We start from the raw sequence: 24,532 nt of genomic DNA on the forward strand, positions 1-24,532 counted from the left end.
CGAACGACCCACCCCACCCCTGCCTTATGTAATCTGGCACTAACCCTGCACCTGTTGTCTTGCAAGCAGACTTGGGCCTGGAGAAATCTCGTAGCAAATCCCAGCTGATGATATGGCCGATGATTGAGCTGCCTTTAACACAATTAAGGACAATGAACGTCCGCCCAATATCGAGATGATGATATACTGCCCTCTCAATTTTTATTGACCACCGTATCTCCTCCCCCCCCCCCGGTGTTGTCTACCTTGGCATGCTGCGACTCCGCTTCGCAAGGCATCTTACACAGGCGCGCTATCATGTCCTGCCATCTTTGACCGTCAGTCCTCAAGCATATCGTTTCCCTCCTGAGACATTCTTCATTGCTAAATTTACTCAGACGCCGTTCAGTGCCCCACGGAAGGGTCGCTGGTTGCAGACTGCCGCAATACAACAGCCCGGTCGATTTGACCGACAGCATGGAGCACCCCAACCGGCGCCGTCCAACGGGCGTCGCCAGAGGCCAATCCGTGGCAAGCTGAAGCTGGCGCCAACCGACCTGCTTGTACGCAAACTACGGAGACGAGGCGAGCCCCTGACATGGGATGCCTGGGAGAAGACGCGCCTGGTCGCCCGCTCGCGAAGTGCACGACATCCTGTCGTGACCCACCAGCTTGCTCTCAGACAGGATGAGGCCATGATGGAGACAAGTGTCTCGAACTTCCTCCAGGGCCCAGTGGAATGGGAGACCCGTTTCAAAAGGCTTGCCTACAAGGGTATCGACCAGACCGACCTGGACCACTGGCTTTGGATCCTTGAAGCAGAAGACACAGATGTCAAAGTCGAGAGATTCATATCGACAGATCGCCATAAGCCCATCTTTGTGCTCATGGCAATATTGCGGACAGACGAATACATGCGCAAGGGTTCCTCTTTGGTGAACCTGTACGATTACATCGCAAGGAACTACTTTCGTTCGGATCCCATGTCACGACAGGACATTCCAAATGGAGCACTGCGACGTTCCTTAGATAATGCCTTCAACATGATGCCCACGCATTTTATGCTCCTCATCAAGAGAGCCGTGTACCACTGCTTGAAGACGTGGCCTTCGTCTATAGTCACCATCGCCAGGCTGGTGGTCAGCTATATGCGGACCATCCCTGCCAACACAAAGCCCAACAAGACCAATCGCCGCACTGGCTATGCAGATCAGTGCAGAATATTTAATCATGCATTATGCAGCTTTCGGAGAGTCTCATCTCTGAGCCCATTGGGCAATCTACAACACAACTGGAAAGCGCAGAGGATCTTGCTGGGCTACTCTGCTGGTCTGCGCAGGCCATTGATCATCAGCAAGTGGAGTTACAGGGCCATCAGGTTCGTGCTGCTCGGGTTGAAGAAGTCGCGAGCAGAAAGGAGAACAGCAGTCCGCCACGTACACACCTGGCCGCCGTACAGGAAACGGCTGGATGGAACAGAAGAGAGAGAGGACCCCGAGGAGTGGCTCAGCAGAAGTGTCAAGGCCGGAATCCTCAAGAAACAAGAGGGATATACCGATGATATGTTGGATCAAGCGCTCGACTCTCTAGGCGGAGCCGTACTCCAGGACTCCATCATAGTCCAGACCCGTTCGGGGGCGCCGAGGGTTTGGTCTGGTGATCGCAGGTCTTTGTCGGTCTTCTCGGCCTGGGCTGCCAAGGTCAAGGCGACCAGGAACGCTTACGAAGCCTGGCAAATGTGTCAAGAACCTCCGCTGCCCAATCTCAAACCCAACTTTCCAGGTGTATGCGGAGATGTTCTCAAAGCTCTTCTCGGCGGAGATCGATTACACGTCCTCGATTCTCCCTGGAGCTGCCAAAGAGGTCTACCCCCCGCACCATGTGAACCTGACAGAGTTTGAACGCGAGCGGCTGCGTCCATTGTCTGTGGATGAGCTGTACGAGAGGATGCTGCGGGATGGGAATAGGCCCGTAAAACATTGCCTCACATTACTGGTCCGTAATGCGTCGACGGTGGAGAAAGCTGCGCATTATCTTCGCGACAGCCCTCTGGACCAAGAAGCTGTTGAGAGTCTGACGAAAGCGCTGAATCCCACCTATGACAGCGTGAAGCAGATTCCGGTACGTGTCTTTCACGCCTACGTGGGATTGCTCTGCTCTCGGCAGGCACGCCGACGATGGGTCCACTACCCCAACGTTGCCGGACACAGGCCGCGGCCAGAGGTTCTCGCGCGATACGATCACCTGAAACGGGCAGTCCTACTCGTATGTATTCGGTCAGGCCCGAGGAGGTCACCGGCGCCTGCACCGTGGTACACGGTCATGCAGGCGCTGGCCCGCCGCAACCTCGTCCTCAGGCCCTGGTGCAGCCAGGAAGAAGACAATGTTGAGGCCCTGAGGATGATGTTGTCGCTTTTCGACGCCTACAAGATGAGCGAGGGCCTGCACCCCATCCCGTTTGACTGCCTCGCCCGCTGCACCCGCAATGCCCTCGGAGAGGACGGTACAGCTGCTGGTCCGGCCAAGAACGCCCAGCAGCTAATTGCGACCGCCCACCAGACACTCAAGTCCACTTTGAGGGCGTTGACGACGCCAGTCCAGGCGCCCACCCAAAGTATCGCGGACTCGCTGCCGCCACTGTACCATGAACTCAGCGCGGCGCACATACAGACGTACCTGGAGATGCTGGCGAGGCTGGGAGACGTGGACGAGGCGGTGCAGCTCATCGAGTGGGTTCTGCTGTCTTGGGACCAGAGTCCTGCCATCCTGGAGCAGGCGAGGGACCCGAACCACAAGCAGTGGGCGATGCTGGGACAGGCGTTTGTCTGCTTCCGGGCATTTGCCGAGGAGCGGGTCTCTGGCGAGATCATGGGCAGGATCGAGGCGAGGTTTGAGGAGCTCAAGGGCAAGGGTTCAACCTGGTTGTGGCCGAGTGACGAGGATGTTGAAGAGTACGTTGAGTGGAAGAGCGGGGATGGTCGAATGGAACCGGCTAGGCAGGAAGAGAATGTGTCTGAGAGATGAGATACCCAAGCATGTAGACATACAGAACAGGAGCAACCATCCTGGAATCAATTCCTGACTCCTCATGTTGCTCATTGACCAAGGCGCTTTTTGTAAGTTAACAAGACAAGCATTGTATTTAGGGAGGGCAGGAACGATAGACCCAGGCGGGTTAACAATGACCAACGTTTTGGCGAGCCAAAACGGCGTGCAGCTTTTCCGTTCCTCCTTTCATATGTCGCCATTACTTCAAGTTGGCTTACTTCCAATTTCAAAAATCACAACGACCCTGGAACGAGCAAACGACCACCGTACCAAATTAGGGACGGCAGTTGCTGAGGTTTGCATTTCAGAGTTATGGCTGCAGGGACAGCCAGACGAAAACAAAGCACGGGCGGATGTTTGTGCTCAGGCGCCCAGCAGCCCCCCCTGGGCTAATCCGCACCTGCAATTGGGCAATTCGGCCAGCCCACAATCACAATCACCCTTGCAACTGTGCTTCATCGCGTGTCACGTATCAACATACATGAATGCTTTCGTTTGTGCAACTTCAAACCACCGTTGACAAGCAGCAGCCTGCAGCCTGTTCTTGTTTTGCATCCTCCTTTGATATTGGGTCATGTTCTGGGGCCCTTAGGGTAGATTTCTTTGCTCGTTCACTTCACGGGGTCTGGGTCTTGTTCATTGGTTCTTTCATGCATCTTGATTTGTGCAGTGAGCTCGTACTGGCTCTAAACGAGCTCTTGCCTGCAGTGTTCCCCAGGTATTTTGACGTGGTTCCTCACATCTGGACAAGGATCAACGCACTGACAAAACATACAGGCAATTTATCAAGCATCTCATATTAGCATCTCGTCACAGCCTTCACTTTCTTCCAAACTTGGACCTGATTTTCACATGCGCCAACGTATGCTAATTTCGTCAAAAAAGGCGCCAGGATGGGCTTCCTGGTGACGAGCGATCCGTACCCAGGATTGAGCAGCGGGCTTATGGACCTCGATGAAGGACCAATGCAGAGTCACCAGGATGATGAAGCTGCTTTCCTAGAAGCAGTAGCAGAGGAGGATGACTTTGATGACACAGACTTCGAGAGCGACTTCGACAACGTGCAGCAGCGTCCTCAAACCTCCTCGAGGGGCCTCGTCATCGAAATCCCCAGGTCCACTTTGATTGCTCCTCGCTCGTCCTTCAGAGAAGCTGCAGACTACGCGTCCGTCAGCAGAGAACGTACAGCGGTACGAAGCCTTCTTGATTCTGACCCAACCCAGCTGGACGAGGACTTCATTGAGTTCGAGCTAGATGATTTCGTGGTGTACATCGACACTCAGAGGCATCCTCAGGAGATGAGGGCCTTGCACACCCATGCCACCCTAAGCGGCCAACAAAAGTTCTACCTCAATGGGACGCTCAAGCTTGGCGATATCAAGCATCGAGTAGAGAGGGTGCCATTCGACGAAATCCCATTAGGGAACTACGGAAAAGATCATTCGACAGTGGGCGATCAGCTTTGGATTCGTTCTGAGCTCAACCGGGGACGGAATATCTACTACCAGCTGAAAACCCCGTCTATCGAATACGCAAGGTTTCACAGCGTCTTCCTCTGGGTCGCGGATCTGGCAAAGCATGCAGTCGACTTTTCAGAGCATCTCATAGACCTGGGCCAAGGCGTTTCCATTCGCCATTTTGGACAAGACTTCGCCCGATGGCTGCAGACAGTCCACGGGCGGTCAACGGCATTCCAGAAGTGGTACGAGGAACGTGGAACCAGTGACTTTCGGCATTCAATCATTGCAAACCAGCTTTTTATGAGGAAAGAGCTGTTTAATATGTTTGGTGGTCGGAAGTGGTCTGGCATTTACATCTTCAAGGAGATTGCAAATCCCTTTGGTATGTTCAGCCGGCAGGGTCAGGGGTTGCTGTCGCAAAGGGACCGTGTCCCCCACACGATAGTCACCCCGTATGTATATGACTGCTTTTCTCACATGAAGATGGGCATGATACTGAAGCCTGTGCAGCCTTCGGTAAACACCGAGGAGGCGATTGCTCGCTCGTGGCCAGCAGATGGAACGAAGAGGCTGAGGTTTATGCAACCTGCTTGCACTTCTCAACATCGTCAGACCATGATCGAGAGCATAAAACCTGGGGATACAATCTCGATAGTCCCTGACACGAAAGGAGAAACAGACACACAGTGGTCTACGAATAAGCCGGACAAGAAATGGTACGGTCTTGTGCAAAATTTCTCCATGGACAACGCCAAGACAAGGCTCCGCCGGCAGTTTGATATTACATGGCTATACGACCCTGAAGACACTCCATGTTGCTCTATGAGGTACCCTTGGAAGAACGAGTTGTTCCTCAGCGATCACTGCACCTGTGAGGAGAGGGAAAGAAAGATCCCGGAGTATGCGGTTGTTGGAGTTCACACCGTGGAGTGGTTCGGCACACCCCAAACCAAGGCCGAATTTTTCGTCAGACAAACATATCAGGTCGAACAACGCAGGTGGGTCACTCTTCAAAAAACTCACCTCCAATGCCGTCACGAAGAGCAACGGCGTCCTGAGTACCTTGTGGGCGAGACAGTCCTTGTGTCAACCCACGGTACGAATGTTCTGGAGCCTTGCGAGATTCTGGGCTTTGATAAGGATTACAAAAGCACCCAGCTACGAAGATTCGTACGGCGCACAGCGACTATGAGCCAGTGTGCTCGGAACGAACTCGTCTATACCGATGAGGAATTTTCTGCAGACATCCATCGCATCCATGCTAGATGCATAGTCCGCTGCTACTGCCCGGGCGAAACTATACCTGCGCCGTACAATCGAAATGGTACCGGAAATGCCTTCGTTATCACCCACAGAGAGTCTGCTGATGGCTCAGTGCACCCCCTGAGCTCCACGAACAAGCCAAAGATCCGTCAGGGTTTTGACCCAAAGCGCCCGATAAGAAAGCTTCGCGCCCTGGACCTTTTCAGTGGATGTGGGAACTTCGGCCGTGGGCTTGAAGATGGTGGTGCCGTTGAAGCGAAGTGGGTAAACGACATATGGCCCGCAGCAATCCATACCTACATGGCCAACTCCACAGACCCAGACTCTGTGCGCCCTTTTCTCGGCTCAATAGACGAACTCAATCTGCGCTCCTTCGAGGGGAAGTTCACCGATTCTGTCCCACAACCTGGCGAGGTTTGTCTGATTTGTGGGGGAAGTCCTTGTCCTGGATTCTCTCTGATCACCCCAAACAAACAAACAATCCAACAGGCCAAGAACAGGTCTCTGGTCGCTGCATTTGCGGCAGCTGTTGACTTCCATCGACCAAAATACGGCATACTCGAGAATGTGAAGACCATTGTGCAAAGCAAAGGCAACCGCACCGAGGACTACTTCTCGCAACTTATCTGCGCTATCGTCGGAATGGGCTATCAAGCGCAGATCATCCTCGGTGACGCGTGGTCCCACGGAGCCCCTCAGGGCCGCGTGCGTGCCTTTCTCTACTTCGCGGCGCCTGGGCTTGAGCTGCCACAGCCGCCTGTCCCCTCGCACTCGCACCCTCGCAAGAAGGAGTACGGATCCTTGGGGATGATGACCAACGGAGAACCCTACGTTACGCGATCAAACAACTCAACGCCTTTTAAATATGTCACGGCCCTAGAAGCAACGGCAGATCTTCCTGATATCTACGACGCCAAGACGGATACATGCGTGGCATTCCCCGACCACCGACTCTCAGTATCGTTGTCCTCTGGGGATTTGAACGTTGGGGTCAAGGACGGCCGCGGAAAGAAAGGCCGCACCCAAGGTCTCAACATGCCCACGCGGCCCTTCGCCATGAACATTTCCAGGGCTTGGCACCACTCGATCAAAGACAACCTCAGCGGAGACACGGTGAAAGACATGTTCGACCACGAGCGAGACGCCTACCCCCGCGACGGCTCTCACCGAACGTCGAATTTGAGCAAGGGATGGGGGCGCGTCCATCCCCACGGGCTGTTCCACACCGTGACCACGATATGCCAGTGGACTGACGCGCGGATTGGCAGGCTGTCGCATTGGGACCAGCCACGGCCGCTGACCGTGATGGAGGCCCGCAGGGCGCAGGGCATCCCGGATCACGAGGTTTTGCTCGGCACCCCGAAAGACCAGTGGGAAATGGTCGGCAACGCGGTGGCGAGGCAGATCGCTATGGCCCTGGGGCTGGCGCTGCGGAAGGCGTGGGTCGGTACTCTGTACGAGGAGGAGGGACAGGCTGCTGAGAATGGCTTTGGACCGGCAGAAATCCCAGCCGCGAATGGAGACATCCATATGGTGCTGGATTCGGATTGAGTATTTGCCAACAGGCCAGACAATAGCCACGAGTTTTCGCTGGCGATGCCATTTATTAATTATCAATATCAGTGGCGATGTTACTACCATAAGGACGCTTCGTGCGTGATATCACACTCGGGGTGACAGGTTTGTGCCTCTGTCTCTCTGTCTCTCACACAGATATACGCATATACGCGGATGTTCGTACAAACATGTACACCCGTCACAATAGATCGTCCCTGGATCTGTCATCCTGGGTTTACATACCAGATGAATCTAGCCAGATCATCATCACTAGGTTTTGTGAGCGCAACGAGCATTAAGATGCAGGTTTTAGTAGTCAATTCATCTCATTCTAAGTCGACTAACATCGATGCAGGTGGCATTATCATTACTAAAGGTGGCCTCCATACGCGCTTCATTCCCGCACACATGTCTCTGCTTCCCACGTAAACATTATCATATCCCTTTTGCAGTCTCGGTCCTCCTTTATCACTCCTCCTCTTTCTTTCTATCGCTGTTCCTCCTCTATTACTCCCGGACCGTCATGGTCGCCCACTTGATCAACGTCTCCGTCTCCGTAGCAGTCGAGACGGACGTGACCGTGACGAAAACCGTCGTCGTGACACCGTCCACGCTGGTGCTAGTGCTCGTGCCGCCGCCGGCGGAGTTGCCCACGAAGTTATTGCCCTTGTGGTCCTGGTCATCGTCGCCGTTGTCATCACCACCACCGAATATTCCGCCGAACCCGAAACCAGTATCTGTCGGGGCGGGAGCGTCCTCGGGGGATGTCGAGGATGTCATTTGCACCGGGATGACGACAAGTGACTCGGCGGCCGAGGACGACGAGGACGAGTCAGAGGGCTCTGCGTCTGGCGTTGGGGTCGGGAAGGGGTCAACGGCTGGGGTTGTCTGGACTGTGATTATGGATGTGCTTGTCGTGCGCGACTTGGAAGTGCTCGTGGGTTCCCGATCGGATTCTTGAGATGTTTCATTAGGCGATGTTGATGTCTCAGTAGACGTCTCGGTTGACGTCTCCTTAGTGACAGATGAGCTTGCTGTCTCTGAAGACAGAGTCGATCGAACGGTCGTGGTCAACTGGATCGTGGAAGCGGAAGACTCTGTCGAGCTCTCGGCGGTGGCCGTCACTGTCAGAGACGGCACCGTGACAGTCGCGAAGCCACCCCTACTGGCAGATTCAACTGTCGAGGTTACCTGAGGGGACGAGCTGGACTCAGATTCGGATACCGTCTCGATAATGCTGGTCGCTGAGCTAAGCTGTGTCGAACCCGAGCTTGAGCCTGAGCTCGTACTACCCTCTGGGACTGAGCCCAGGACAGCAACCACCGTTTCTCTCTGGAAGCAACGGAGGCTGACACCGCTGGTCGTATTAAGCGGCATAGCCGCGCAGACCGTGCCCTCGCTGCACCCCACGATATCCCAGGATCCATCAGCGGAACAATGGGCATACTCTGCGTCAACACAGGCGTATTGGCCGGGACTGCATGCTGAATCTGCGGAGATCTCGGTGAAGGCTGCGTTGAGCCTGATGGCCTCGGCGAGGTTGGAGGCGTACTGGGAGGAGGACACAATCGTCGTCCCAGTGGGAGCGGCCGAGGTGATCACAGCTGTCGGGATGAAGTCGTCGGGCGTGCCGGTTGGGGAGACCTTGCTAGTGGCCGAGGAGGTCGAAGAGCTCGTGATGGCAGCTTCCTGTGAGGTCTCTGAGGCGGTTCCTTCAATTGCTGCCTCGGAACTTGAGCTTGAAGCTGAAGAGGCCGCGATCGGGCGGCCAGTCGTTGGGGACTGAAAGACTTGAGACGCCCGTTGCACGGTCGACTGTATCGTGGGCTGATTAGAAGGAGCCAAATTCACGTCGGGAGAGGCTACAGCTGCGGCGGATGTAGTTAGGGCCGAGGTCGACGCAGCAGCGTGAGTCTGCTCCGATGGAGCAACGGACTGCTTCCTCGACGAACCACCGGTCACCTGTGAAGCCACAACCTCGGCAGTTCCCAGATAGGTGGATGAAGTCTCTTTAGAAGTTTCGGCTGCCTTCTGAGTTGCCCCGACGAAGCCTGCAAAGGAAGCCGTAGCCGTGCTCGTGCTGGAACTTTCGGGCTCATCAGCTGTCGTCGATGCCAAAGACGTGGACAGTGTGTGGCTCGTTGAACTGGAGTTGTCGTATTGTCGTTGTCGTATGCCACCTGGGTGCAGGAGCGGGCCCCTCAGAGGACCAGCCTCAACTGTTGCCAACAGAAGAAAACCGGAAAGGAAGCACTGAAGGGACTTCATATTTTGGTCTTGGATAAGGAAATAACAGAGAAAGTAAAGAGCGACTCTGGGTGAGAGATATCAAGCTACTCCGTGATCGACACGGAGTGGAGCTTCAAGAAAACGGTCGTGAGGTTTGAATGCCGGATGGCAGATGGAACGAGAGTAGTGACACAGGCTTCAAAGAATCAAAGAAGCCATATACTTGTCATGTAAACAAGAACAAAGCCAACCCGAGGTAAGAATGCTGAGAATGATGACTGCCGACAGACTCAAGGGCGGGTTGAAGCCTCAGTATGATATGCTGCGGAAACAAAAAAGGAAATGTTTGGAAAGGTCAAGTAGATCGAACTGGTTCACCTGGGAATGGCACTTGGGATCTGCAGGATACTGCCCACCTTTTGTATAGGGACGAAGCTTGTGACGGAAGCGATATGCACGAACGGCTGGCCCACCTCGAAAGTTGGCCAGCCCGGGGGTCCCATGGACGGTGTGATCGCGGACCATGACCCGGGAGGATTTTAAGATGAGGCCAGCAATCCAGACCTGCCTTTGTCGATCACTGCGATCCAATGCTCTGGACTGGGCCGATTTTAGAACGCGAGGTGGTCTCGTCGTGTGGCGTGCATGCGGTTGTGCCCATGGGTGTGCCCATGGATATGCCCATGGGCGTGGGCAGGCCAGATGCTCCCAGCAGCAAGCTGATCATCAGAGCATGCGGGGAGATGAGATGCGCAATGAGTACGTTGTACATGAATAGTACGCGCCGAGAGTGCGAGTGCATGATGAGGCTTGACTGAGCCCCACGATATCGACGAGGGTTTCCGGGTGTCGTTGAAGCAGACGCGCGCCAACTGGTAATTGGAAGGGTCCCTTCTGCAGGCCGTGCGGCTCAGGGCCTGTGAGCGAATCATTGGCGGCCCGCCCGGCGGACCTGAGGCGAGAGAGCTGCAGCCGCCCCTGCGCTTGCTTTTACGGCTATGCCCCTTTCGGGACGGGGGACTCGCGCTGTCACGGCAGGTACGTGGGCCTGACAAGCGGCGGCCGGCTGCAATAATAATAAAATAAAGCTAGGCGCGGTCCCCTGATCGGACAGGTTCCCGACCTTGAACCTTCGACCTTGACCTCGACCTCCACTGACGAGGCCTCGACTTCGACCTCTCTTCCGGGACCTGTTCTCAACACGGGCCGTATGATTGGTGAACGAGAGACCACGCATTATCGATTTCCTTGATTTCTCTCAGCTGTGGCTGGATTACTTTGTAACCGCGTCCCCTGGCGAAGCAGAGCCGACCGAGTCTGGGTCATTGAATTCCCTGTCGAGGCTGCCCAGACCAGTCGCCTGAAAGCCAGCAATGGCGTCTATCTGGAACCGCCCTATGTTAGCCGCAGCCGAGCATTCCAGCAATGGCCTTGCGACATGGCACAGCCGAGTTGCGTTCTGACGCGTGGCTATGCCATACGGTTCCCACACTGATGAAGCCTCCAGATCCTGGGCCGAGGACATTTCGACATGTTCGAATCTAAAGAGCTGTCGCACCCGCGCGGGTCCCGACGGCTACGTTGGTCCGTGACGATGATTGTGACGAGCTCGAGGCGGCTTGACCTCGATGTCTTCTTTGTTTCGAACAAATGACCGCGGCTGTCATCGAAACAACAGTAGCAACTTCTGCCTCGACCCGCCTGTCCCCATACCGACAGGTGGTTCACCCCAAGTTGGCAGTATTGTTGGAGAGTGAGGCAAGGGTTGGGGTTCCATTGTCTCGCCAGGCGGCCAGCAGGGAGACCAACTGCGGCAGTTCAGAGACACACAAGTATCTGCAGATGATGGACGTCGAGGGCACAGATGCACATATGATACGCTGCCAGCGCTGCTGTGAGCTCTGCCGTGAACAGCAGGTGGAGACATTGACTCTTGCACGAAAATTGGAATTGATCACCTGGAGCTGTCCCTCCTCTTGTCTGTTCTGGACGTTGCTGCAGTGCTAATCAGTTGCATCCTAGCAAACTTGCCTGCGACTTACCTAGGTACCTGCCCAGGATCTGGGGCTAGAGCTATCCATCCGTCCATCCGGGTCGATTTACCACGCGCAGTGGACTAGGTATGACTAGGTATTCGTTGCACCAGCAACTGTGACAGCAGCAGCATTCAGAGACAACAACCATCTACAGACCATCAGATTAGAAGTTAGACATGACCATTCAATACCAGCCAGGGCAAAGGGACGAAGAGGACAACGGAATTGCCAGGTAGTCGCAAAAAGCATTCTCCGGCCCGCGGCCCAAAGCGGACTAGCGTGACAGGCTAGCCTGTCTGGTCTGGTCTGATCTGATCCTAATCCTGGGCTGCCGGTAGCACAGGCAGGAACTGGACTGGACGGGCTGAGCTGCAGTGCAGAATGTTGCAGTGCTCTCGCTCATTTCTCCCTTGACCTGCAAACCTGCTGCACGGGCATTTTTCATATCACTCTTGCCCTGACATACATGCCCTTTTGACTGGCCCTGCCGTACCTTGAAATATCCAAGTCATCGATGAAACCCCCATCCCTTCTCACCATTGACAACACGCTGAATCTCCGCCTGCTGCTGCTGCGGGTCTTGGTCCAACTCAGGCGCTGATGAGCTAAGCCGGCGGCCCACGTCCCCAGAGCCAGAGCCAGAGCCAGAGCCAGAGCCAGAGCCAGAGCCAGAGCACCAGGGCCACAGGACCGTAGTCAGCCAGATCCTGGGTCTACCGTCCACCTACCCAGGTCCGTCTCCAGTTTGACGAGTCTTTGGTTGCACCGGGAAAAAAGAGCACAGCGAGAGATCCAGTCCAGTCCAGCAACCCCCCCATCCCCCATTTCCCCCATCCCCCATCTGCCACGGCCGACGCGACAACAGCGCGACGAACCTCCAGTTTTCCCCCGGCCTTGTCATCATCAAAATTCATTCCGACTAGGCCCCTGCCCCCCACCTCGCCCTGCATCACCGCACCGCACCGCACCCCATCGCATCGCGACCGGCCGACAACATGGCCTCGCCTGCCGATGCCGTCGCTGTCCCACAGCTCAACGGCCTTGCAGACCCCTCGCCCCATTCGCAACCCCAATCCGACCAAGACCACTCCCAACCCGCTGATCCATCTGCGAAGCGGAAGCGCGAGGCCACCGACGATGGCTCTGCCGAGCCAAGCATCAACGGCAACGGCAACGGCAACAGCAGCACCGACGACCACGACCACGACCACGACCGCGCCGACCACGCCAGCGACCCCGGAGATGACGACGCCGAAGAAGCCAAGCCCATTGTCAACGGCGACCAACCCCTACGCGATGAAAGCTCCCTGGTTCGCGATTATTTTAATGTCCTACAGAGGTACGCGCCCGCTCGCTCCCGCCATCACATCACATCCCTTCCCTTCCCTTCCCAACCCTTCAATTGCACCTCTTGAGCTGTCGAGCTACTCACCCGCATATGCAATCCGTATGCTTACCCCCAAGTTCAGGCACGACACAACGCCCTCCATCCTGAAGCGACCACTGCCAGAACCCTCCACCACTGAAGAGCCCCAGGCCAAACGACAAAAATCCGACGATGACTCCAAGGCGCTCTGCATCGAGGACAAAGTCAGCCATGACTCCTACACGCTTCTCGACCAGCTTGTTCTGGACCTCAAGCAGGTCATCCAGGACAGAATAGCCGAGATACGAGCCGCCCAGTCCGCCGACGCAGCCAACCTCGACGAGGACGCCCTGACACAGTTGACCAACTTTCGAGACACGGCCCTGGCTTTGCACAGTCGAGAGATGTCATATCCTGAGGCTGCTCCGCCGGCTGCAAGAGACGGCCCTTCGGCCCTCGACGATGTTGCACAGGGTCTGTCGAATGGCGGCTCTGTTCTGACCCTATTTGGAAACGCGCAACAGTCCAGGACCCTGTTTTCTAGTTTGCCCAAGAGGACGTCCGATCCAGACCACCCTGAAGGCATCGTCAAGCCCTTGCCCGACGTCCGACTGCCCAACGGTGTTTCCTTGACCACTGTCCTCCCGTCAGCGCCGACCGAGAAGCCGACCCGTATCTCTACTCTGGGCGAGCTGTTCCCATCACCGGCTAACTTGCCGCCGTTGCAACCGCCAAAGGCCCCAAAGACCACGACGAAAAGCAAGATCTTGGGCTTCTATCACCCGGAACTGGCAGAACGGTCGAGGTACAGGCAGGGCTCCTACTTCTCAGCGGACCTGACAACCGGCGTCTGGCTGGACTACAGCAATGCGACACCGCCATCAAAGAACAAGTCGCGTCAGCGTGAGCGTACCTTGAGCCTGGCGGGCCAGAAGCCCTCAACGGCTGATGTCGAGATGACCGAGATTGAGGCCCTGTTCCGTGGGGCTTTCTCCAGCTTTGCGCCCGAGAAGGATGACAGCGGCGCCATAGTCTCGTCAGGTGAGGTCGCCCGCATCTGGTACCAGCGGCATGGACACAGGTACATGGAGCAGATGATCGAGTCTGAGTTGGCAGGAGAGGAGGGCGATGATGCAAACGACGGCCTCGCTCCTCTGCCGATCGATGAGGACGAAATCGCCAATATCGTGGAGAAATGGGACGACAGCCTGGTCGACCCAGCCTTGACAATCGATGATGTATTGGGCAAGAAATCGGACGAGGAGAAAGAAGTCGACGATACCCTCCAAGAAATCTCGGACCTTATCGAGACACTGTCTTCTTACCAGAGGAACCGCAACATGACACTGCCGACCAGCCAGAACCGGAACTCGGCAGACCCTGCCAAGGCTGACATGCTCAACGGGCCTCTGGCTCAGGAGCCAACAGATGAGGAACGAGATACCTATCAGATGTTGAAGGACCAGCTGGCTGTTATTATCCAGGCGCTGCCGCCCTACGCCGTGGCGCGATTGAACTCGGACAAGCTCGAGGAGCTGAATGTCAGCACGAAGCTCGAAATCCGAAGTGATGTCTTCAGGGGCATCCTGGAGGAGGACACATCGGCCAGGCACCGACACCACCAACAAGCTGCGCAGGTGGCTCAAACCCCTCGGCAGCCGCAACGAACGCCGAGCTTCCACAGCACCACGGCGTACCAAGGCCAACCTTACAATCGCCCATACCAGCCGCAAAACCAGACCCCGGTCCCGATACCCAACCATTACCAGCAGTCGCCGGCGCGGCCGCCGATTCCTCCAAACTTCTCGCGGCAGGTGTCAGCTCCCATGCAAGGCATGACGCCCCAACAGCACCGACCGGTCGCGGGACAACCTTTCGCACGACCTAATGGATACACTCCACAGCCAATGCAGCAGGGGAGGCCGTACGGCACCCCGACGGCCGTCCCGCCGTTCCAGGCCAGTCCTGGGCAGCCACGGATGGCGGGCGGCTACCCGGGAGGGCCCCAGCCCGGTACCCCTGGACAGAGGTATCCCTCAGGCTATGCGGGCTATAACGCGCAACAGCCGCAGCCAGGAATGCAGCCTCAATTCCATCAGCAGGCGGCCAATTTCCCTCCTCACATGAACGGCGCAGGCTCAATTCCGCCGCGGACCATGTCACCACAGGTGTCTCAGTATCAAGCTGGGCAGAATTACTCGCCCCGCCCCGGACAGCAGCCGATGCCTCGAGGACAACCTTACGGTACTCCAGGCCAACCAGGTGGTCACCCAGGTGTTCCTCGCTACCCTTCCAATGGAGCGCAACAGAACGCGCCTCACAGCCCCGCAACCGCTGGTGGTCAAGGCGGATGGGCGAACCCAATGTCCCCACAGCGGCAATACGAACAACAGCTGCAGGCTAGAAACCAGGCGGCGGCGCGCATGAACGCGTTTAGTGACAAGATCCAGAATCATGGTGTGGCGGGTCTGGGTGGTATTGGCCTGGGAGGCACGCCAGGCCATGTGAGGACCAACATGCCTGGAGCGGTGGGCCAATCGTCCCCGAGTCCTCGGCCCCCCTCTGCTGCAGGAGGCTTGAACGGTGTGCCGCAGCCATCGCCAAGCCCGGCCTCAGTGCCAGGTGCGACCCCATCCCCAGCACCGGCAACGGCCATGCAGCCCCGGGCGCCGGTGTAGGGCGCCGGTTTGCGTCTGCCACCTGTACGGCAGGTTGTCTGGACGAGTGGAAGTGCGTTAGCAAGCTTTCCGGGTGTATGAAAAGTGCCTAGGATGCTTCCCTGTGCAGAAGGCGGAGGGCAGGCCAGCACACACGACAGACGTATCGTCACACTCATACATCCAAACATACATCGTTTTAGGTCATGTTCGAATAAGTTCTAGTCCCAACATTCCTAAGTCTTGGCGTATGCCTCTTGTCAGAGTACGGAGCGGCAGGGACTCTTTTTTGCCGGAGCGCAAAGGGGGTGGGCTGGAGTTTTCGGTTCGGATAAACCTGATGATCAGAGGGAGGGGGGGTCTGTTTTTATTTTTCCATACCCCAGCTCATGTAAAAGACGAATTTGGTGGCTTGACGATGCAGAGCTTCCGTTAATTACTTAGTGCTGCGTATAGAGAAAGGATTCCAAAAGAAGGGTTGTTACATTGCTACATTGCTCGGCCCGGCCATTTGAGAATGCTTGCTGAGTCCATGTGTGGTGTATGTGTCAAGTGAGATCCGGAGATGTCCACGCTGACCGGGCCGCCGAGAGGATGAGACCCTTTTACTACCGCCGTCACCCTGGGTGCCGGCTCGGCCTCAGCACAATACCCCTGTAGCTCCGGGAGAGCGTGTGTCGATCTCCAAAACGGCGCGAGCGTCCGCTAGGGCGGCCGGGGGAGACCGGCCGGGACCCACCCGCCCGGTAGTGTGAGAGTCCATGGGTAATCTATTTGATCCTCCCGAGTCTCACGGCCTCGACGCTCGGCCCGCCCCATCCCTCCACACGCACAGTAAACGAATAACACGCTCGATCTTTGAGTAAGAAGAGGTGGTGGACGGGTATTCCGTAGGGGCGTCATCAATAGCCAATCTCGAAATTGTTACCGGACTGACCACGTGCCGGCTTAGATGGGGTGATCAGGACGGCACGGCCGATCTCTCCCGGTTCGCCTGTCCTTCAAGCTGGACCAGACTGGGCAAGTATGCGGGGAAAGGGGTCAAACGTATTTCAAGTCCTTTGACTATAGGCTGTCAATGCCAAGCTCGCTCCTCAAAAGGAGCCTCGAATGGATGGAGGGGAGGAGACTTTGCCAAGGCATACAGCCAATCAAAGACAAAGCCATGTGAGAAATGACTGGAGATTTGTCTATTTGTGGACATAACGCCAGCTGTGCACATGTCGCTCTTTCTATGGGATATTGTACAGAAATGGGGTATCATTATCAGAGCCTGCATTCAGTATCCAGCGTGGGAGGGGGGAGCTTCGCGTGTCTGCCAGGCCTTCACCAACGGAGCACCGACACGGGGCGGGCCTCCAGGCTCTCCTTGTACTCGACGACGATGCGCCGCATCTCAAAGAGGACCTCGATACAGATGAGAGCGATGATGATCTTCTCGAGGAAGGCGCCGTGGTCGGTGTCGTACATCTCGCGCATGACGGTGGCCATCTCCTGGGCGTAGTCCATGCGCTGGTTGAGCAGCTTGATGCGGTCAAGGACGTCGAGGGCCTTGCCGACCTGGTCGTAGTTCTGCTCGAGGCGCAGCTCCGAGTCCTGGTCCCAGAACATGTCGGGCAGCGAGTCGGTCAGCTCCGAGTAGAGGTTGAGCTGCGACCGCAGCTCCAGCAGCTCGCCCGTGCGCTGCAGGATGAACTTCTTGCTCACGGCCAGCCGTCCCTCGAGCAGCTGGGTGGGGATGTCCTTTGTCCTCTTGAAGTAGGCGCTCAGCAGGGCCTCGAGGAAGGCGATCTTTGTGCTGCGGGCCAGGCCCGAGGAGAAGGCGATCTTGGCAAGGGTGGGGTAGTAGGTGCCCCCGTCGGCGGCGGCGTCCTCTGCGGGCTCCTTGGTGCCGAGGATGACCTTGTCGCCGCGGCGCATGGTGCTGGTGGCCATGGTGTCGTCGGCCTCGAAGTCGAGGCTCTCGCGCTCGGCCGACTCGAGGTCGTGGTTGTGGGCGGCGCGCAGCAGGGTGCCCTGGGCCATGTTGATGCCGACGTCGGCCGGCAGCCCCCAGGTGACGACGGTGCCCGAGGGGAAGACGAAGACGTCGCCGTGGCCGCCGGCGCCCAGGGTGCGGGCGTGGACAACGTCTGCCGTGTCGAAGCTCAGGCCGTCCGGGTCGAGCTGGTAGCAGTGCTCGGTGAGGATGCGGACGACGACGTCCATGTCGAAGGACTCGGCGACGCACACGGCCCTGATCTTGGTGCTGGCGTCGTCCTCGGGATGTTCGGCCCCGGCCCCTCCGCCATCAACGCCGACACTGGCGGGCTTGCGGCCGGGCCGCTGGGCGATGCTGACGACCCGGCGAAGCGGATTGCTCAGGGACTTCTTGGGTGCGGCTGCTGCGGCCGCCTTTGCGGGCTTCTTCCTGCTGCTCGGGCGGGCGGGAGTCGGCTGGGCGTCTGGGAGGGGTTGGGGCCCTGGCGTGCTGGGGCCATTTTCGCTGTCGACGGCGTCCTTGGCTAGGAGCGGGTTGGAGGTGAAGAAGGAGCGTTGTCGGGGCCGGAGGGCGGGCGAGGTCTGGTGAAAGGCACGCAGCGAGGGGCGGGCGGTGGCGGCGGGCCTGGCGCTGGAGTGCAGGCCACGGAACAGGCCGGCGGCTATCTCTCGCCGAGGGATGCGCATGGTGCTAGAGGCGATGCCCTTGAAGCCATTGAGGGGTAGTGAGGGTAACAATGGCGGAGGCTGGGCATCCCAGCAAAGAGCCAAAGGAAAAGTGTTGTGGTCTGAGGTTTGCCAGGCCCTGACGTCGTGCTGCAAAAAAGAAAAAAGTAACCGCAGGGTCTTGGGTTGAGGAGGCTCTTATCGTTATCGGAGCTCTGCGAGGAGTGGGGCGCCATACCTTGCCTCTGGCCAACCACATTACATGGGCTTTCTCTCCTCGTCCGTCCACTTCGTCAACGGCGCGCAACGGCGATCTGCCCTTCTGCTAGCCTGGTGCGGTGATGGAGAGAGACTACTGGTATCCATCCAGCTGGGATTTCATGTTTCTTCCACTCTTTGGGATTCGTTGATTGTAGGACGTCAGGTGAGCATTTGAACCCGCACGGTATCTGTTCTCGCCGATTGAGCCTTGCTCCACTCTGGCGGATCAAAAGCATCAAACCCATATTTCGAACTCAAGGCCTGGGCTGATTCTGCAACGGAGACTGATCTTGCCTGGTTGACACTTTGCTTTTTGCCCCAGACAGCAAGTCTAGACCAAGTGAACCCACTGTATTCTAACAAGCAGCACAGCATCGCACAAGCAGTGCAAATTGTGGCTGTCTTGTACGCAGTGGGGGTTGATGAATCCACCGAGAATCACTCACTCAGTCAAACAACCGAACGATCAGTTGATTCTGAGACGCCCTCCTCGACCTCAGCACGGCTCGACGGCCAGCCATTGGGCCGGCAATCAGCGCCAGAGGACTTCCCGGGGCGGCGACTACGTCAGCTCGCATTGGTGCTCGACCGACTAGACTTTAGGGGTCCAGTGCGGGGGGGAACTGCATTATGTACCCGATGCATGCAACGCTTCATTTGGGGCATCATGGACTGGGGACGGCCAGCATGAGACCTGCGTTGATCGGGTCAGAGCCTCGCTGGCTTGCTGGCTGGCCGGCCGGGAGTCGGTGCTGCGAATGCCCAATGCAGCACAGAACGGAACAGTTCTAGCTTGTGATGCATCATGACCGAATATTGGTCAGGCAATCAATGTCGCACGTAGCAAATTACTATTGACGATTGTTTATCGTTGTTTGCTGGTTTGTGACGAGTGCTGATGATGTGGATGCAGATACAGTGACAGAACAGGAACGGAACAATACCTGGCTACGACACGGTACAGTTTGTCACGCTGTATGCAAGAAGGGCCGGCCCAGCAGAAAGTGTGATCGTGCGCCCCTTTCCTTCCCCAGAATCGAGATGCCAGGCTGGGACGAAAAGCGGGGTCTCCACCTTCCCGTTGTGTACTGCAGTGTATGTTTGTGTGTGGGTGTGAGAGACAGACTGCAGTGACAGTGAGAGTGAGCGTGTACCGCAGTGACACACCACGCGCGCTGCACTCGGCAGTCACACAGCCCACCGGCTGAGCCCCCACCACCCCCCCCCCCCAGACTCTCTCACGCCCACCATGCCAGACATTAAGCCTCTTCTGGGCTCTGCAGGCACCCTCATGATCCATCACCCCACTGCCTGGGACCCGCAGCCGCCTCGCATGTCGTCACTATGCCTAGTCCATTCCGTCTGAGCTACCACCTTCACTCTTGATGCCCGTGCTTGTGAGCCGAAACCTTCTTTCCCCAGGCCGTCGTCTTATATGAACTCTGTTTTCGCCTTGTCTGCATGTGCATTCTCTACTTCATCCCCCACGTGGCGAGCCTTCACATGTGGCAGCAATAGTGGAATTGGGAAAATCGAAAATAATCTTGCTACCGACTCAAACTTGTCGTGCCCTCAACTAGTCTCTAGTCTACCTAAACACCACCACGCAATGGAGACCACCGTGCTTTGTGGGCCCATGGCTTATCAAGGAGGCTTTCCAGGTCTGAAACCCGAAATGGACCCCAAGGAACGCTTCTACAGACACTTCGAGGCCCAGGCCACAGCCCTTCAAGAGGACATTGCAAATCTTGCCAACATCTCTGCCACCGGCGGCGAGCGCAAGGACGCAACAGACCATGTCCTCGGCGGCATCTCCAGGCTCACCAACGAGGTCTCCGATGCCTCCGAATACGCGCCCCCTCGCGACCAGATGATCTATGGCCAGGTTTGTCCCGCCTCCTGATATATGATATTCCCGAGCCTGCTTTGGGTTGGTGGCACCGTCTCTTACACTACAACAGGCCCTCAAAGCATTGCGTGAGCAGGTCAACATCCAGAGCCGTGGCCTGGGCCCCAAGACCGGCTTCGAGTTCACTCAGGAATCCAAGGAGTCATGGGTCGCAGCAGGGGGCAACAAAGCACCTGCTGCTGCCGCCGGCCCCGACGCCGACGACAGCGACGCCACCGTGCAGGCGGAGAGGACAGACGCCGTAGGCGACCTACCGAGCTTCACGGGCGCGGGCGGTGCGGCGGCCGGGTCCGCCAAGGACTACAACGCCGAGATGGCCTCGCAGGGCGGCGTCGGGGTGCGCAAGCCCAGCTTCTCGCAGGCGCGCGACATTGACATCTCCAACCACCGAGGCATGCACATCATCCTCCCCGCCACCGCGTCGCGGGCCACCGCCTCGGGCACGCTGACGGAGCTGCGGGGCTGCGTGCTGGACATGTCGGCTCCCTTCGCCAGCAGGAAAAAGAAGGGCAGCAGCCACCCGGGCGGCGGCGCCGCCCCCTTCAACACGCTGGCCATCCGCAACATCTCGGGCAGCCTCGTAATCGCGGGCCAGGTCGCGGGGCCCGCGCACGTGACGGGCGTGCGCGACAGCGTGCTGGTCCTCAACGCGCGCCAGGTCCGCATGCACGAGTGCCGCAACGTCACCGTCTACCTGTGGTGCGGCAGCCACCCCATCATCGAGGACTGCGAGGGCGTGCGCGTCGCGCCACTGCCCGCGGTGTTCCTCGGCCGGGGCCAGGACAACGGCGCCGGCAGCAACCAATGGGACCAGGTCGACGACTTTGGATGGCTCAAGGCCGAGCCCAGCCCCAACTGGAGAAGGCTGGCCGGCGAGGGCGAGGGCGACCACGTCGTGTCTGAGGACTTTTGGACGACCACCGTCAAGGGCGGGCCGGCGCTGAGCACCGAGGATATCCTCCGGCAGGCGGGCGTCCGCACCTGATTTGGCTTGCTCGCTTGCGAGTAGACAAGACTTGTAACATGTAAAACAAAGGGTTTGTGCACATGGCGTTGGGCTCTTGAGCAAAGCATCATTCGGGAGTTTGGGGCGATACGGCAGGGAATGAATGATCAGCTGGTCCATAAAAACCATTTAGGACGGATTTTCCCAGCTATAGCACTTGCACAACTACACAGCTTCATAAAACTGCAGGAAAAGGATTGAGTTTCGTAAATCTCGAGATGCATATAACATGGCTTGCCTCGAGTCATCATGCTATTAGGCTCTGGGTTTGGCCTTCGCCGAGCCCGTCCAGGAAACTATCATGACCAAGCAACGTTGGACCTTCTCATTGACGAGATTGCTCTCTCCGTGCCTGCTCATATGGACCATATGCCGTACCAACCAAAACCCAAAGCCATTTATTACCTCCACGCTCCTACAACAACATAACCTCCTCCTCGGCGTCGGCATCCTCGTCCTCGTCGGCATCAGGATCCAGCTCATCAGCATGTCCGTCATAAAAGCTACCAACTTCCATGCCCGGTCCATCGGACGCCTCCCTGCTTTCCCGGCTGCGCTCCTCCTCCGCCTCAGTCTCCGGTGCGGCGTCGCTGTCAGTCTCGACCTTCGGTTTGCGAGTGAAATGGAGCGTGATTTTCTTGATCGGCGTCGCCCGTGGGGGCGGTGAGGGTGCCTGTGTGGCGGCTGCCTCGGTTTCCTTTGCTGCCTTCTTCGCGCTCCGGGTGAGACGTGGCGACCAGTTGTCATCGTCAGCGGGAGCCTTGGATAGCGTTTTCTTCAAGGCCCGCGTGCGCCGTGCCCCCGAGGTGCCAGGGGCTTTCTTGGGTGGTTTCCTTGGGGATGGAGTACGCAGTTCGGGTTGGGTCTCAGGAGCAGGCTGGGCATCCGCTATCGACTTCTTGAACCAGAGATAGTTTCTGACCTCATGGTAGTGCGGCGGAATGGGAATTGTCACCAAGCACTTTGGTGCGTCCAGACTGGATGCTGCAGAATCGTTATCGCTTGCAGGCTCTGTATTGGCTTCATCCACTTGCTTTCCCTTGGGAGAAGCAGGTTGCGTGTCGGTAATGCTGAAGGACTGGGTTGGAGCCTGCTGCTGTGGGTGCGGTGGTGGCACAGTCGGCACTGCCTCGTCAGTTGTTTCCAAAACGGCAGTCTCTTCCTTCTCGGGCCCTGTCTCCATGGTGATCGGGCCAATGGCGGCCGTACTTGCACTACGCTCCGCATGGGACTGCTCATGGGACTGCTCACAGGATTGCTCATGCTCACATAGCTGCTCATGAGGCTCCCAGTTAATCACACAAGGAGCAATAAAGCTGTCCATTGTGCTCTCTTCCGCCAGCCTTATATCGACGGGAGACGAAGAGACATCGTTTTCGCCCACGATATCCATTAGGAATTGCTGGTGTGGGCGTGGTGTTGGCGCAGTTTGCGTGTCCTCATCAATCGCTTCCAAAGCAGGAGTTTCTTTCTTCTCAGCCTCTGCCTCCGTGGTGTTTGGAACACTGGCAGCTGTACTTGCGCCATGCTCCCCATGAGGCTCCTCAGGGGGCTGCTCAAGGGGCTGTCCATAAGGCTTCTCACCGATCACATGGGGAGCTACGAGGTCATTCATTAAGCTCTCTCCCACCTGTCCAGCGTCGACGGGAGGCGAAGAGACAGCGTTTTCGCACACGACATCCGTTGAGCCCGTTGCCTCAGTCCCCTCTTCAACTCTAGCAGCACCCACAGCCCCATAGAGTCCTGAATCGCTAAAAGGATCATCATCCTGGTGGTCCTCGAGCTTACCGATAGAGGCCGGAATTCGGAATGGAATAGGTTCTGAGGCATCATGAGAGTGGCTCTGTGCCTGTGCTTGATGTGGGTCTTCGATTCGACTTCCCAAGCCGTAGGCATCGATGTCGGGCTGTAGTGGTCTGTCCGGGGTTATGGTTTGAGATCCGACACCACTTGCATCCCCGGCGACATCGCCTCCCGCGTCAGCAGCGACATTTCGGCCCTTGGGCGTGGGAGTCACAGGGCTGGAGACAGGAGCGCGGTCGTCTCTGATTGTATCCGTCGACGCGCTGTCCACGACACTATCCGTCGCACCCGAGACCGCAAGGCTGTCCGCAGCAGCATCAGGAGTTGGAGTTCTGGGCGCCTAGACCAAAGAATCCCCTCCTCCCTGCGCACCCGTCCCACCCATCTCAACATCTGTACTCCCATGGCTGAACTGGATACCGAACTCCTTCAGCTGCTGCAGAACCTTGCGCTGGCTCTCGATCTTGTCCTGCCACTCTTTGATCTCCGCCTCCTGTTCTGGGATCGTCCTGGTGATGTCGGGCAGGGTGTGGACTGCGGCGCGGGCGCGCTGGATCTTGTGCTTCAGCGGGTCGGTGGCAGCAGTGAGATCTTTGGTAGACAGTGTCTTTGTGTCGGATCCATTTGCTGTGGCAATTGCGCCTCCCGATGGAGTCGAGCCCGGCAAGCCGCCGGCAGGAGTGTTGGCGCCAGGTTTGTTGGAATCACCGTCGCCATTTGTGGATGCGCCGTTCTTGTCTGTGTAGCGCAGGCGGGAGAGGATGGTGTAGAGCTCGGAGGGGACGTCGACCGAGTCTGGCGTGAGGCCTGCGGGTAGAGCTTGCGGGTTCGCGTCGGGATCTGAGGAGGATGCCATTTTACCTGGGGTAGGCGTGGGTAAAATGGCGGGGACAAGATGCTGACTTCTGGGTAAGGAATCGAGAGGGTTGGTTTCTTCGAAATTGTTTAAGCTGTCACAATCAGGTTAAGAGCTCTGGGTACATACTAGGTTGGTGCGAATGTTTAGCGCATGCGCCGGTGACGAAAGTACCTGCTCAAGTACCTAGTACCCTGACTACCAGGTACCTGTAGGTGGGTAGGTGGGTAAGGGGACGAGAGAGATGTGGAAGCTTGACAGGACTTGGGTTGCTACCTTACACCAGTTAATTGACACGATCTTCTCCGGCTGCCCAGGTCGGATCACTCCATAGCAGGAGGCTATCCAGGGTCAAGTTAGCTAGTCAAGCTCGACGCTCACCAATGCCTGACACTGCTGCGGGTTGTGTCACTGATGTCACAGTATGTGTATGATTTGGAGCCCTAATCTGGATGA

General features: G+C 57.3%; 6 protein-coding genes across 6 annotated transcripts; 3 read left to right on the forward strand and 3 right to left on the reverse strand.

The window, feature by feature from the left end:
* Positions 1 to 251: 251 nt before the first annotated feature.
* On the forward strand, positions 252 to 7,301 carry INS49_011884 (uncharacterized protein; the record flags this gene model as incomplete). The annotated part of the gene is made up of 9 exons (XM_043172592.1): positions 252 to 317; positions 378 to 1,679; positions 1,762 to 2,100; positions 2,308 to 2,930; positions 3,805 to 3,836; positions 3,913 to 4,869; positions 5,167 to 5,485; positions 5,843 to 6,164; positions 6,240 to 7,301. The coding sequence occupies 9 exons, from the start codon at positions 252 to 254 to the stop codon at positions 7,299 to 7,301; spliced, it is 5,022 nt and encodes a 1,673-aa protein (XP_043024337.1).
* A 513-nt stretch (positions 7,302 to 7,814) lies between these two features.
* Positions 7,815 to 9,575, reverse strand: INS49_011885 (uncharacterized protein; the record flags this gene model as incomplete). Its single annotated transcript, XM_043172593.1, has 1 exon — positions 7,815 to 9,575. One exon carries the CDS (start codon positions 9,573 to 9,575, stop codon positions 7,815 to 7,817), a length of 1,761 nt encoding a protein of 586 aa, XP_043024338.1.
* A 2,992-nt stretch (positions 9,576 to 12,567) lies between these two features.
* INS49_011886 (uncharacterized protein) lies at positions 12,568 to 15,616 on the forward strand (the record flags this gene model as incomplete). Its single annotated transcript, XM_043172594.1, has 2 exons — positions 12,568 to 12,911; positions 13,042 to 15,616. The coding sequence occupies 2 exons, from the start codon at positions 12,568 to 12,570 to the stop codon at positions 15,614 to 15,616; spliced, it is 2,919 nt and encodes a 972-aa protein (XP_043024339.1).
* Positions 15,617 to 16,921: 1,305 nt separating this feature from the next.
* Positions 16,922 to 18,262, reverse strand: INS49_011887 (uncharacterized protein; the record flags this gene model as incomplete). Its single annotated transcript, XM_043172595.1, has 1 exon — positions 16,922 to 18,262. One exon carries the CDS (start codon positions 18,260 to 18,262, stop codon positions 16,922 to 16,924), a length of 1,341 nt encoding a protein of 446 aa, XP_043024340.1.
* A 1,849-nt stretch (positions 18,263 to 20,111) lies between these two features.
* On the forward strand, positions 20,112 to 21,396 carry INS49_011888 (uncharacterized protein; the record flags this gene model as incomplete). Its single annotated transcript, XM_043172596.1, has 2 exons — positions 20,112 to 20,387; positions 20,464 to 21,396. 2 exons carry the CDS (start codon positions 20,112 to 20,114, stop codon positions 21,394 to 21,396), a joined length of 1,209 nt encoding a protein of 402 aa, XP_043024341.1.
* A 436-nt stretch (positions 21,397 to 21,832) lies between these two features.
* On the reverse strand, positions 21,833 to 24,076 carry INS49_011889 (uncharacterized protein; the record flags this gene model as incomplete). The annotated part of the gene is made up of 2 exons (XM_043172597.1): positions 21,833 to 23,560; positions 23,612 to 24,076. The coding sequence occupies 2 exons, from the start codon at positions 24,074 to 24,076 to the stop codon at positions 21,833 to 21,835; spliced, it is 2,193 nt and encodes a 730-aa protein (XP_043024342.1).
* Between the last annotated feature and the right edge of the window lie 456 nt (positions 24,077 to 24,532).

Source organism: Diaporthe citri (assembly GCF_014595645.1).
Source record: "Diaporthe citri strain NFHF-8-4 chromosome Unknown scaffold_5, whole genome shotgun sequence".
NCBI lineage: Eukaryota > Fungi > Ascomycota > Sordariomycetes > Diaporthales > Diaporthaceae > Diaporthe > Diaporthe citri.